The sequence below is a fragment of the Copadichromis virginalis genome, linkage group LG7 (genome assembly GCF_057382275.1).
Source record: "Copadichromis virginalis isolate Kocher_CV1m ecotype Utaka linkage group LG7, C_Virginalis_male_GT1.1, whole genome shotgun sequence".
Taxonomy (NCBI): Eukaryota; Metazoa; Chordata; class Actinopteri; order Cichliformes; family Cichlidae; genus Copadichromis; species Copadichromis virginalis.
In genome coordinates, this window is record NC_140624.1 from 32832450 (window position 1) to 32845672 (window position 13223).

General features: G+C 43.4%; 2 protein-coding genes across 5 annotated transcripts in view; one reads left to right on the forward strand and one right to left on the reverse strand.

The window, feature by feature from the left end:
• Window positions 1-112: 112 nt before the first annotated feature.
• taf1c (TATA-box binding protein associated factor, RNA polymerase I subunit C) lies at window positions 113-11579 on the reverse strand. Its single transcript, XM_085463093.1, has 15 exons — window positions 11101-11579; window positions 10571-10682; window positions 9255-9304; window positions 8900-8998; window positions 7768-7835; window positions 7431-7681; window positions 7092-7220; window positions 6891-7008; window positions 6720-6791; window positions 6502-6637; window positions 6227-6355; window positions 5936-6131; window positions 5696-5833; window positions 2236-3617; window positions 113-1660 (listed from the first exon to the last, which is right to left on the reverse strand). The coding sequence occupies exons 1-15, from the start codon at window positions 11215-11217 to the stop codon at window positions 1415-1417; spliced, it is 3243 nt and encodes a 1080-aa protein (XP_085319219.1). The 5' UTR covers window positions 11218-11579; the 3' UTR covers window positions 113-1414.
• A 786-nt stretch (window positions 11580-12365) lies between these two features.
• wdr7 (WD repeat domain 7) overlaps window positions 12366-13223 on the forward strand; it is a 99710-nt gene continuing 98852 nt past the window's right edge. For all 4 annotated transcript variants that reach the window (XM_085463099.1, XM_085463096.1, XM_085463098.1 and 1 more), the window contains exon 1: window positions 12366-12540. The gene's annotated coding sequence lies outside the window, so the exon portion shown is untranslated. The remainder of the gene's footprint in view (window positions 12541-13223) is intronic.

A 13223-nucleotide genomic window follows, 5' to 3' on the forward strand; every position in this document is an offset into this window, starting at 1 on the left:
TTTCTCTACAGGCACAGCACTCATGCACATCCAAGAATTTAAAACACATTTAAGAGCCACATGTGCAACTTGGGTGCGTTGACTCCAGTAAAGCTGGACCCCCCCCCCCCCAAAAAAAGAAAAACCCAAACAAACAAATGACACCTTTCTCCAGCTTTGAACTTGGCCACCCAGTTTACAACCAAATGTTCATCAAAACGACTCTGAGCTGGACAAACTGCTTTTTGAGACTGTACACAAGGCACAAACTCTTCAACAGTCTTTCGCCACCAAAAGACAGTTTTCTTAGAAAATTTCCCAACTGACTAACAAGACCTGGAAGTTTCTGCCCGACAGCCACAACAGAAGCTCTCTCTAAATAAAGCAAAGGTGCCTCCGTGCTTCCTTTACTACCTCCTTTCATAGAAGATACACTGGGTCGTCCTTTATGGAAGGAGATGAATCATCTGACAAATAATCAAGAATGATAAGTAGTGCAGCGCATCTAAATATTAACAGCGTTTCCATTGAACGCCACAACCTGCTGAATTTAAACCCACAGCTGAACTTAGAAATAAAAACCCCACGAACGTGGAAGGTGTGGTTGGTCTTTTAAGTTTCTGCCCTTGTTTCCCTTTAAAGGAGAAGTTGAGATTTTTGTTCATGTTAGTTGTGGTTTTATTGAGAAAATAAGTTAAATTCTGCTTAGATGTAGAAAAGTCTCAGAAACATAAATTTGGCAAAATGAGTGAAACAGAAACATAAAAGATATACGTCATAGACAAGAAGCTTTTTAAATAATGCACATTTAACCACACAGACAGTTGATGAGAGGCGGCTGTTTGTGGGCGTGTTCATTATGACCTTCAGGAATGGTTTTGGCATTAAATATGTGAAAGTTGGATGACAGCTGTTTGGTGCAGTAATATAGCCTTCACAGTATCATCTTCTGAAATGCGTTTGGGTAAACCAACTTCTGGTATCTTTCGAATCATTTTTATGGAAATTATTGATACGTTAAAGGCTCTTTAGCTTTATCTAGACTTTATAGTTATAACAGACCCTAGCATAACTCAGGGACCAGCCCTTGCTGATCTCAAGTTAATTATCACCATTACTCTCTACAGTTTTAATAATCCTGCATGTTGACCCTCAGCTTTTATCACAAAAAGTCATAAATAAAACAGGAACATGAGCTCAGTCAGTTGCGTGCATGCACACACACGCACAGACACACACATACACAACTGAGGTAATAAATTCCATTCAGTCCTACCAAACAGTCTGCAGTGACTCCTCCAGACGTCACACAGGTGATCCTCCTTGATTAGCTTAGATCCAGTGTCCAAGTTTTCTCATTTCATTCCAGTGTAGCAAATCCAGGAAGCGTAATCCCAAAATCCCAAACAATACATTCCCAGACTGAGTAAACATTTCAAAATCCCATTCGAGACTTCTTCTTTGGTTGCGATGCCTGTGACAGTCGACCCTGTGAACTCTGGGACTGAGAGTAGGATTGAGACTTTGACTGAGAGGAGCCTGGCGAGCCGAAGTTCATTCTGGTCAAATCCACACTGTAATTTCGGAGAGGGATGGACTGGGAGCTGCGGAGCTGAGATGAGGCCAAGAGTGGATTTGTGGAGCTCCCCTCATCCAAGTAATGGCTCTGCGAAGGATCATCCTGGAAACATCAGCCAGTTAATGCGAGCATAAAGGTCACAAAAGGGCATTTATTATTCATGCCTTTAGATTTAAGATACATGCCCTACGGTATATGTACTGGGGGTGGGTGGTATCAAGTTAGCATAAAAAAATACATTATATAAAGAACAGCAGTGGTCCTAAAACGAAGCCCAGAAACCGTCCTCTTCAGGTGAGAAAGAATGAAGAACAGTCAGCCAAGCTAACACACTATGTTTAAGCTGCCAGGTACTTTGAAAATCCGATTAAAGGATTTTTGCATGAGACAGTATTGTACTTTGGCTGCCAGTGGTCACCTTTAGCCACCAAACGCTCATAAAATAATCTGTTAGATGAAACGAATTCTGCAAATGTTTCATCTAATTAAATCAAGTACAAATATTCTATCTAGGTCCTGTTATACAAACAATAACATTCACACCAATTTTTATTGTTCAGGTTTCTATTCTTTATGATATATGAAAAAATTAATTAATTAATTAATAAAAGTATAAAATAAATCCCACTTTCTGTATGTGAGCATTTTAAATCACCTGATCTAAGACATGTTACTACCTGTGGCGCGAACAGAGATTCGAGGTAGTCGTCTGCTGGTCGTTTGCTCCTCCTCTGACTGGCTGGTGTGAAGTCCAGTCCGAGTGTCTGGGTCTGAGGAAGGGTGGTGGTCCTGCTGGGGGTTTGCTGAGGGTTGCTACGTTTATCACGTTGTGGTGTGGCGGTCGGGGTGGGAGTTGGAGTTGCTGTTGGAGTGTCATTTAGAACGGTGGAAGGCGTCGCAGCCCTCGAAGTCTCACCCTCGGACATACTTAAGAACTGAGACAGCCTCCCTCTGTCCTCTGTGTCTGACCACGCCGCCTGGCTGACTCCGGAGGACCAGCCCGCAGAGTCAGAGAGGTCATCCAGCGCCGACTGGTAGCTGACAGACGAGGTAAAGCTAGCGCTCAGATTCAATCGACGTCCAGTGGCTTGCTTCGCCTCTTTTTCTTTCCTCCTCCTCCTTCGCAGAGCCTGCACCTTTGCCTCCTTGGTGAAGCCCAGCTGGTCCTTCCACCACTTCTGCCATGCCTCCTCACCCTGCCAGGAGAGGGTCAGTCGGTGATTGAGTGGATCTGTCCAGACATTTGTGTTAAACTGGTTTGGTAAGGGTACTACATGTGGAGGCCTGAGAGAGGTGGAGACCATGCTGTGAACCAGCAGTGACCGTCTGGACATGCCCAACCTCAGCTCCTTCCTCAGGCTTTGCATGCACTTATCCTGCCGTGAAGTGCCTTGATCGCCTTCAGGAATACAAAGCAGACCTTGAGTGTTGGCTTTGAAGTGCTGCAAGAGGTGTGAGCGGTGCTTATTTTCATAGGTTTTTTGCATCAGTTTCTGGAGCCAATGTTTCCATGTGACGAGAGCACCACTGCTCAGCTTTACTGGAGTCTTTCTCCGAGATGCACCACTGACAATTTCCTCCACTTCAACAGCTTTATCATTCACACCGACGTCAAATCCAATTTCTTCCTCCGCCCCTGAATCATCGTTGACAACAACCTGCAGCTGCATCCGCCTTCGGTTCCGGTTCATCTCTGACTCTGAATCCTCCGAGAAGCTGGATGCTTGCTGTCCTCTTTCCGGTGTTTCAGGTACAATCCTCGATGGACCCTGTGTGGGCCCAACGACGTCTTCGTCACTTGATGTCTCGGAGATGATCAGCTGAGAATCAGGTGGAAGGCTCTCAGCTGTTTTCCTTGCCCGTGTTGTCATTCCTGGACTAATTTGTTGCCGAGGCTTCAGATCACCCTCCTCGGCTCGAGGCTGTGACTCGTCGGTGTCCGGCTGCTTGTGCTCCAGGATCTGATAGAAAATATCTCCTGCCTCCGTCAGCTGGAGGACGCACATGCACTCCTCGCCACCACCTCCACCTTCTGCTGCCTTCTGGATGCAAGTGAGACCTGGAAACAAACAACCCAGTGAACCTCTGCAGACTCAGAAACTGTTATTACAGTGGGGCAAAAAAGTATTTAGTCAGCCACCGATTGTGCAAGTTCCCCCACCTAAAATGATGACAGAGGTCAGTAATTTGCACCAGAGGTACACTTCAACTGTGAGAGACAGAATGTGAAAAAAAAATCCATGAATCCACATGGTAGGATTTGTAAAGAATTTATTCGTAAATCAGGGTGGAAAATAAGTATTTGGTCAATAACAAAAATACAACTCAATACTTTGTAACATAACCTTTGTTGGCAATAACAGAGGTCAAACGTTTACTATAGGTCTTTACCAGGTTTGCACACACAGTAGCTGGTATTTTGGCCCATTCCTACATGCAGATCTTCTCGAGAGCAGTGATGTTTTGGGGCTGTCGCCGAGCAACACGGACTTTCAACTCCCGCCACAGATTTTCTATGGGGTTGAGGTCTGGAGACTGGCTAGGCCACTCCAGGACTTTCAAATGCTTCTTACGGAGCCACTCCTTTGTTGCCCGGGCGGTGTGTTTTGGATCATTGTCATGTTGGAAGACCCAGCCTCGTTTCATCTTCAAAGTTCTCACTGATGGAAGGAGGTTTTGGCTCAAAATCTCACGATACATGGCCCCATTCATTCTGTCCTTAACACGGATCAGTCGTCCTGTCCCCTTGGCAGAAAAACAGCCCCATAGCATGATGTTTCCACCCCCATGCTTCACAGTAGGTATGGTGTTCTTGGGATGCAACTCCGTATTCTTCTTCCTCCAAACACGACGAGTTGAGTTTATACCAAAAAGTTCTACTTTGGTTTCATCTGACCACATGACATTCTCCCAATCCTCTGCTGTATCATCCATGTGCTCTCTGGCAAACTTCAGACGGGCCTGGACATGCACTGGCTTCAGCAGCGGAACACGTCTGGCACTGCGGGATTTGATTCCCTGCCGTTGTAGTGTGTTACTGATGGTGACCTTTGTTACTTTGGTCCCAGCTCTCTGCAGGTCATTCACCAGGTCCCCCCGTGTGGTTCTGGGATCTTTGCTCACCGTTCTCATGATCATTTTGACCCCACGGGATGAGATCTTGCGTGGAGCCCCAGATCGAGGGAGATTATCAGTGGTCTTGTATGTCTTCCATTTTCTGATGATTGCTCCCACAGTTGATTTTTTCACACCAAGCTGCTTGCCTATTGTAGATTCACTCTTCCCAGTCTGGTGCAGGTTTACAATACTTTTCCTGGTGTCCTTCGAAAGCTCTTTGGTCTTGGCCATGGCGGAGTTTGGAGTCTGACTGTTTGAGGCTGTGGACAGGTGTCCTTTATACAGATGATGAGTTCAAACAGGTGCCATTCATACAGGTAACGAGTGGGGGACAGAAAAGCTTCTTACAGAAGACGTTACAGGTCTGTGAGAGCCAGAGATTGTCCTTGTTTGAGGTGACCAAATACTTATTTTCCACCCTGATTTATGAATAAATTCTTTACAAATCCTACCATGTGAATTCATTGATTTTTTTTTCACATTCTGTCTCTCACAGTTGAAGTGTACCTCTGGTCCAAATTACTGACCTCTGTCATCATTTTAAGTGGGGGAACTTGCACAATCGGTGGCTGACTAAATACTTTTTTGCCCCACTGTATCCATCTATCTTCTACTTTAACCACCAGAACATTAAAGCTTGAGGTGTGACACGGGTTAAAAAACTTCCACCTCCCACTTAATTGTTTTAATAGATCAAATATGGAGCCTGCATAAACTGAGCTAATGTATCTTATACATTTTCTAACATTCATGACTAAAACTTAGAAACTAAAAGTGAAGGCTTTAATAACTCATGGGAACTGTGTTAAGTTCAGGTAGACCTTATTTAACTACATTAGATGAACCAAAACTACACGTAGCGTATTTCAGATGATGGCTAATGCCACATTATGATTATGTGACTGTGACTGGGCTACAGGTACGTCTAATCAAAACCTATAAAAATTTAAGACTTTAAAGGTTCCTGCTAAATTAATTTGCAACTGATAGTTCACGTAAACTGTAGCATCACTTTCTCACCTGCGGCATATGAGGACAGTCTGTTGGTTGCAACGTCCAAGCGGTGAGGGATCTGGACTGGGAGGTGTTTCAGACTGTCTCTGGGCCTGAGCAGAGCCTGAGGAGGACCTCGACTGAAACAGGCGTTCCCTCTGCCTCCTGAACACACACAGTTTCACTTTTATGTTCAATCCATATCTCTATCTATATCTCTATATCTATATGAAAGTAACTAAACCATGCTGCCCCCTGGTGGCTCACCTGCATACTGCAGCATCATAATTTCCTGAGAACTCTGGGAGCTGAGCAGGACCTTAGTGGTTGCTTCGCCAGCTGACAAGCTTGACGAGGCGCAGCCAGGAACAATGTGACAGAAAATAGGTGGAGACGTCATCATGTGATCCCATTTGAGCATTGGGACGCACGGGAAGCGCTCGTCCATGATGTAGGCCGAGTACTGACAAAAAGTGAGAGAGAGGAAGGTAAAGTGGAACCGTTAACGTTTTAGCTGTTTTGTTACTTCCTGTAAATCTTAAGTGATGCTGGGCGTACCTGAGTGGTGATTAGGTGGTGGAAGGAGTGGGAGTCTCCTAGATACCTGGACAGGACAAGTCTCTCTCCGCTCCGACAATCAGCGGTGCTGCTGATACGAAACAGAGTGTGGCAGGAGGCCGGACTCACCTGGAGGGACAGAAGATGAGGGCGAGGAGGAGGAGAGATGGTGAAATGAAAGAAGAAGAAGATGTAGGAGGAGTCATTTGATTTAAAATCCACTGGGGTGGAGTACAGAAGCAAAATCGCCAACGTTAACCAGCCTCCTGACTCACCCTGATATCTGTTAGGTCCACCCCCGTCCTGTCCGCATACAGCACCACTCTCGGGTGGGCAGTGAACTCGCACCATCTCCATGGAGACTTGGCGTTGAAGTACAGGTTGCTGTCCTCATGTCGCACCTTCTGCATCCTGATTGGTCAGAGGGTCAATTTTAGTTTGCGCTTCCCTTTAAACATTGTCATCTCTGAGCAGAATGCATTGACTTTCTCACCCTTTCCCCACCGTCCACAGGTTTGCGGCTCCGCTCTCGCTCGCCACCAGAACTTCACCTAAAACATGAGGACTGGCAGCACAGAGCAGAGATGATTAGCCTCACATGCGCCCCCATACACACACAAAAAAGATCCATCTCATCAACTTCACTCTTTGAACTGTCACCAACCTGGCGCTGATACAGGTCGCGACCTCCGACGTGCTGACCACCTGGAGTGCCTGCGGCTCATTTCTCTCACTGAACCTCCAAACACCACAGAGGTAATCCGACCGCACAGCCACACAACCTGCAAAACAAACAAACAAACATCTTTAAAAACACCACCGTGCTCTGAAGTCATCTCCAAATATTCCCCACAGTTGCTCTCACATTCGCCAAACAGCGAGGCGGTGCTGATCTGTCTGACGGGGCCTCTAAGTGGGAAGCTGAACGGTTTGCTGCTGGTATCCACACAGAAAGGACCGCTTCTGTGGTGCTGCAGCTCCACCTTGTGAAAGTCTGCAGGTACTGTGTTAAGGGCAAGACGCATTTTATCCAATGATGGCTGCAGCCATGGTTATGTGAAATCCTGGCTTTGACCCAGTGAGTACTTTAAAAGTGAAACAGGTTTTTTTTTTTTTTTTTTAAATGGTTTTAAGATCATTGTGGACCCAAAATATTTCTGACAGTGCTGCTTTAGAAGCTTCCTAAATCCAAACTCAAGGATACTGAGGGTATTCAGTGCAGGGTTTCCAGGATAGAGGAGGCAGCCATGCTGAGAGCTACCATCACTCTGTGAAAAGGGAACGAAACTCAGAGCACCCCCTGTGGTTCCTTCAGAGAACAGCAGGCGGTCCCTCTGCTCCGCCAGCTCATCGTACAGCAGTGAGCCGAGCAGCTCTGGAGGGATGGAGTGCACCACGTCATACAGCTGGCAGCTGTGCCGGGCCAGCTTCCGGCAGGGATACTTCTGCTCGCACCTGCGTGGGGAGGGGTAAACGTGATTAAAATAAAACTAAAAGAAAGCTTCGACATCCAGGAATTTCAACCAATCAACTCAACTCACATTTTAACCTTCAGCAAATCCAGGAAGTAGGTCACCCTCCCCATCCTCACTGCATCCTTAAAATATTTCTGCAATCAAACAGAAATCTGATGACCAATGACTGCACGGCTTTCTTCTGTGTTTATATACAAATGTTTACGTTAAACAAAATCTGTTGTTAATGTTTGCTTGAAACTCTCAGCTCAAGATCCAACACAACAAAAAGAACAAGGCTCCACCTTTTGGCGATAGTCAGCACTGCAATCAACACCATAAAAGCTGCATTGTTACTATAGCCCAGTTGGTTTCTGGGCTATAGTAACAATGATGCTTGCTAATGAATACATCCTGACTGAGTGGATCAATTCTGGCAATGACTTAAAGAGTTGAGAAAGGTGTGCATGGTATCTGGCTCCAAGCAATAATTTTATTCTTAGAACATTTATACAAAAGTGAACAATGTTTAGGACCAGAAAACAAACATTTTAAGTCTGTGGCTCCAGTTTGTTTACATTTCACTGGATGTTGATTTCTGAGACTTTGTGCATTTCCTCTTTTTCACCTGTCTTCTGCTGTAAATGGCATCAGTCCCAAAAATGCTGTAAACCTCTTTCACCTCTGTCTTCTGGCACTCTGTTAAAGTGTGGCTTTTGGTTGCTTCTGTTAAATATCTTAAAGACCAGATTAATATTTGGAGCCAAACAATGCAAATAATTTGAAACTAAACTGCCCTTTACATTAAGGTTCTGTTTGTGCTGTATTAAATTTGCCAAATCATCCATCTTCTTCAGTGAATCATTCATCCTGTACTGCAGCTGGTAATCCATATTCTGCTCCACAGCCTCAGTGAGTTTGCCAACTGCATGAAATCCACCTGCTGGATGGAGTGGCCCTCCACCTCGCCCAAGATTGTGGTTTTGGAGTGTGTATAAACACAAATCGAGCTGAATGATATCCACTCAATCAGCGGCAAGGAAAACAGCAACTGCCTTTTCAAAGGAAGAGTCATAATTTGTTCACTGTGTTCTTTTGGGCTGATAAAATAAATAAATAATTAAATGCTCAAATGAGACACCACATTAAATGTCCATAAAATCAGGGTGTGATTTTGATCACATCTGAAGTAATTTAACCCTATTGTGACGACACCCACCTCTTTTTGCCCTTTTAGCTTAAAGGAGAAGTGTTCGGACAGAACGTTGCTCATGCAGCCGAAGGCGTCCAGGGAGTGATCCATGAAAAAATTATTCATCTAAACACAAAGAAAAGATGAATGTTTGTTAACACGAGTCATCTGGGACTGTTCGTTCCCTTTAATGCTGATTAGAAATTAAACAGTTCTTCACTGCCCAGACAATTCAGTTTGTTAAACTGGAAAAAATATATGAAACAAAAAATAGACACAACTTAAAAATAAAACCAAACCAAAAACAAAAAAACCCTAAAACAAACAAACAAAATAAAATTTTGTCTCTTTGTGATTTTATGATTTAAACTGGCTCACTTACATGCTCTGTGAAGTTCATTGGATCCGGAGGTGTCAAAGGCGAAAGAATAGCTAAAAAAAAGTTAAAATTAACTTACATATATGTGGAAAAACACATTCAATGGAAGTCAAGAGTATCTGAAAGAGAAAAACTGCTCTATATTCTGGGCACACCCTTTATCTTCCCTTAGATGTTAAAATCTGGTCCTGAGCTATGACAGCTGTCACCGCAGTTTATTAAGGAGTCTGAACCAGAGGAGCATCTGCTGACTGAGGACTAGAGCTGGGCGATAGAACGATAACGATATGTATTGCGAAATAACTTTTTCTCGATAGAAACTTTTAACTATTGCGATAGACCTCACCGCTCTTGTCCTCTTAAAAAAAAGGAAAAAAAAAAGAACAGACAATCCAAATTAAGTAGCGCAGAGCCGAACCAATCACAGCTGCAGCGTCACGTCATGTAACTTGTTATGTACAGCACAAGTGCCAAGCTGCACATGTGTATTTGTCTGGGAAGCAGCCAGCCGCCGTGCCACCCCAGGTAATGGAGGAAATGAGTGTGCCGACTAGGGAAAAATCAACCGAGAGCGTGACCGAAGGTTACCGAAGAGAAAACAGATGATGGTTCCAACGCCGGAGAGATTGTCGAACGGAAGAGCCATAGAAGTTCCGTAGTGTGAAGGTATTTCGGCTATTTCAAGTCTGACAAAAACAGAGCAGTGCGCACTGTAAATTGTGCCGAAAGCAAGTCTGGAAATACAATAAACTGGTGCATGCTCAATCTCTGACTGGAAGCGCTAATTCGTCATTCGGCTTTTGTCAGACTAAAGTAACTGTTAAAACTGTTTGAAAAGCTAAGTTATACAACAAGGAGAGATTGAGAATTTCCTTTTAGTTCTCAGTTTATTTGATATTGACAAAAGTTAGTCAGTTTTGTCTGTTCTTCTGTAAAACAAACTAAGATTTATTTTTAGAATTAATATTTTGTTTCTAAGTGGAATTGACAATTTAGTCTGTTTCGTTTGTTCTATTTTGAAACTTAGACGCTTTAGCGGCTGCCTTTTGTGTAGTTTGCAATATTTGCCTTTATTTATCTGAAAAAGTCTCATGTTCCTTAAGTACATCTACCCTGTTGAACTTATTATGGGAAATAAATATTTAAATCAAAACAAGCTGCTGATTATTTCACATTTTACTTGTGAGCAACGGCACATTTAAATCTTACAAATATAGTTATTTGGCTTATATCGTGATAGATATCGTTATCGCCTCAAATGAAAAACCATATCGTGTTATGAAAAAATCTTATATCGCCCAGCTTTACTGAGGACTCACCGTGTTTAGGAGCCAGGAGGGGGACCGGCACAGGCTCGACTTGACGCCACAGCTCCCCTCCGACCTGATGCCTGGATGTGAAAGTCCAGGTGGAGAGAGGACCAGAACCAACCTGAAAGTGCAACCACATCCAACACGAATAAAGTTGGAGCCTAACATTTAACACCCCCACACTTACAGTCAAGCCACCTGCTGGGTTACAAAAAAGAGAAAGAAATATATTAAAAAATCTCTTAAGTTGTAGTTTAAGCCAAAAAGGGGCCGTAACAGTTCTGTAACTCGGTAGGTGTAAACCACATGGTTGCCGATAAATAAAAAGATAAATAAAAATAAACAAAGACATTAACAGGAGAATTTGTCACACACATTACTATGATAACTTAACCTCAGTTTAAAGACCTTAAACATAAATATTGCTACGATCTAGTATATTTTACCCCTTGAATTATCATATAAGCAAAGTTATAATTATTTTCCCTGCAGGAATGCGGACAGATCTGGAGTCACGGAATTATCCACGTGGGACCCACCTGAGGTTTGACCTGGTCGTAGCTGGCCCAGCCTCCAGCATTGTGTTTCTGCACCAAATTCGGCGGCCCGCAGTTATAAAACGATGGAAAAAGCTCCTGTGGGAACTGGTAATCCATGTTTGTTTAATGTTAAATCATTCAAACTGCGGTCGGGTTTTCCGTTGTCCACGATGCCTGTCTGTCTCTCTGTCGGTGTTGAAGAACAAGTTCGGGCATGTTCAGCTAACGTTAGCTATCCCGCCGCAGGCAGCGAGCGCGTGTTTCTATTTATTTTCGTCTGAACATCGTGACACCCGCTCAGAGGTGCTAAACACGATCATATATAAACACACGGGAGTCCAAAACAGACCACGTAGACATCAAAATGACCCCAAATCCTCAGTTAGTCCACCAACACGTGTAGACCCCCTACGACAAAACTACCGGAAGTCAAGCTTTACAGCTGGCGCCAACAACAACAACAAATACAATGACTTCCGGTTAGCTTAAAAAGACAAAAACAAAAATTCCAAACTTAAATGAAAAATGTCATGAGACTTACACAAACGAACAACGCCCCCTCCACCCACCCCCAAAATAAAACAAACAAACAAAAAAAACAACAACATGAAAAACAGGCGTTTAATTTTGTAGGACTATTTAAAGGAAATCCCAAGTGAGAAAACACCACCACCAACACTAAAATAAATAAAGTTGATGGTCGTTTTATGGAAAAAATTACAAAACCCCGAGGATACCGGAAGTGTTCGGTTTCATTTCAAAAGCGAGCAAAATTTCAAAGTAAAGCTTATTTTAACCGATCGCATCAAGGCGATAGACAAGAGTCATACTTTTTTAAAAAAAATCTGCTTTTATTATTTTAGTTTTATTTACGGCGTTATAGTTAGTTCCAATTAAATTCAAGAGCTATTGTATTGTATTGTATATAATATTTACAAATTAAACTGAGATTGAAACTAAATACATTATTCTCTATAATTTAGTGGTATTTTAATTATTACTATCATTTTGCTGTGTTGTTGTATTTAAGGCTCCATATCGCTGTCAAACTTTGCATTATTTTAGTTATTTAAAAAAGTGTTTCTTTAAAATTTTGTTTTTAGGTGTGGCACGATGATATCACATCTAGCCATTTCATTGTATTTTATTTTTGCACCCGGTTATAGTTTTCCGCTGATTTTTGTGGATTTCTGCATTTTAGGAGCCACAACTTATAACGAATTCCCTGCGCATTTTGTTTTATTTTGAAAACCGTTTACCGGATGCGGCTCCTCGGTCGTCCTATGGTCAGCTGACCGAGCATCTCTGAGCGTCTTTAGGACAAACAGACGAAACGAGTCAAGAAAAGGGTATTCCTGCGTTTTATTTTCCCACAGAGGGAACCGTTTACCACTCAGCCCCACTGTTAGTGGGAAATGTTCCAGTAGGCCGCTGCTTTTGGTGAGTAAAAGACGTTTTAGCGCTGTTTTGGTTCCGTTAGCTGCGCTGCTAACCTGGAAGTCCCGACATTGCAGGTGTAGTTTAGCCTCAGCGTCTCAGACATCATTGCGCAGCTGGTGTGCAGCATCCTTTTAATCACTCATGGGTAGATTTAAGATCAAATGTCCGCTGCTGGTATTTTTCCAGCTGCCAGCTTAATAGCTAGCCTTGGATTAAACATCTCCGTTTTATCCAAACGTGTTAGCTTTAAACCCGAGTGACACCAAGGTTACTGATGATGGCTTAATTACGTTTACGTTGTGTGTGTGTTATTTGTCTGGCTTTATTGCTCTTTTGTGTGTGGGTGACTGTCTTGAGACTGATGGTGTGTTTGTGTCGGACTGGAGCAGCTGGATTAACCTTTTTGACTCTCAATAGTAGAGGAGCAGAAATATGATGTAAAGTGAGCACGTGGCTGTACTGCCTGTGAAAACGTTTCTGATCGCGTTTCAGGGGCCACTGTTTGGGTTAATGCCAGAGTTTCACTTCCCACTCGGGAGTTACTCTTAGTAACTCAGTTTCCAAGTCCTTCTGGTTATCAAGCTCACTATCGGTATATCCATGGCTGACCTGGTGGAAAGCATCATGAAGAATCTGCACTTGTAGGAGGAGGTCTTCCTGAACATCTCTCGTGTCCTGGGCAA

Excerpts from the sequence above, each read along its gene's own strand:
- taf1c (XM_085463093.1), bottom strand. The coding sequence starts at position 11,217 with ATGGATTACCAGTTCCCACAGGAGCTTTTTCCATCGTTTTATAACTGC. Across the intron at positions 7,682-7,767 it reads GATTTGCTGAAGGTTAAAAT|GTGCGAGCAGAAGTATCCCT; the intron begins GTGAGTTGAGTT and ends CTCCCCACGCAG. Across the intron at positions 3,618-5,695 it reads ACTGTCCTCATATGCCGCAG|GTCTCACTTGCATCCAGAAG; the intron begins GTGAGAAAGTGA and ends GTTTGTTTCCAG.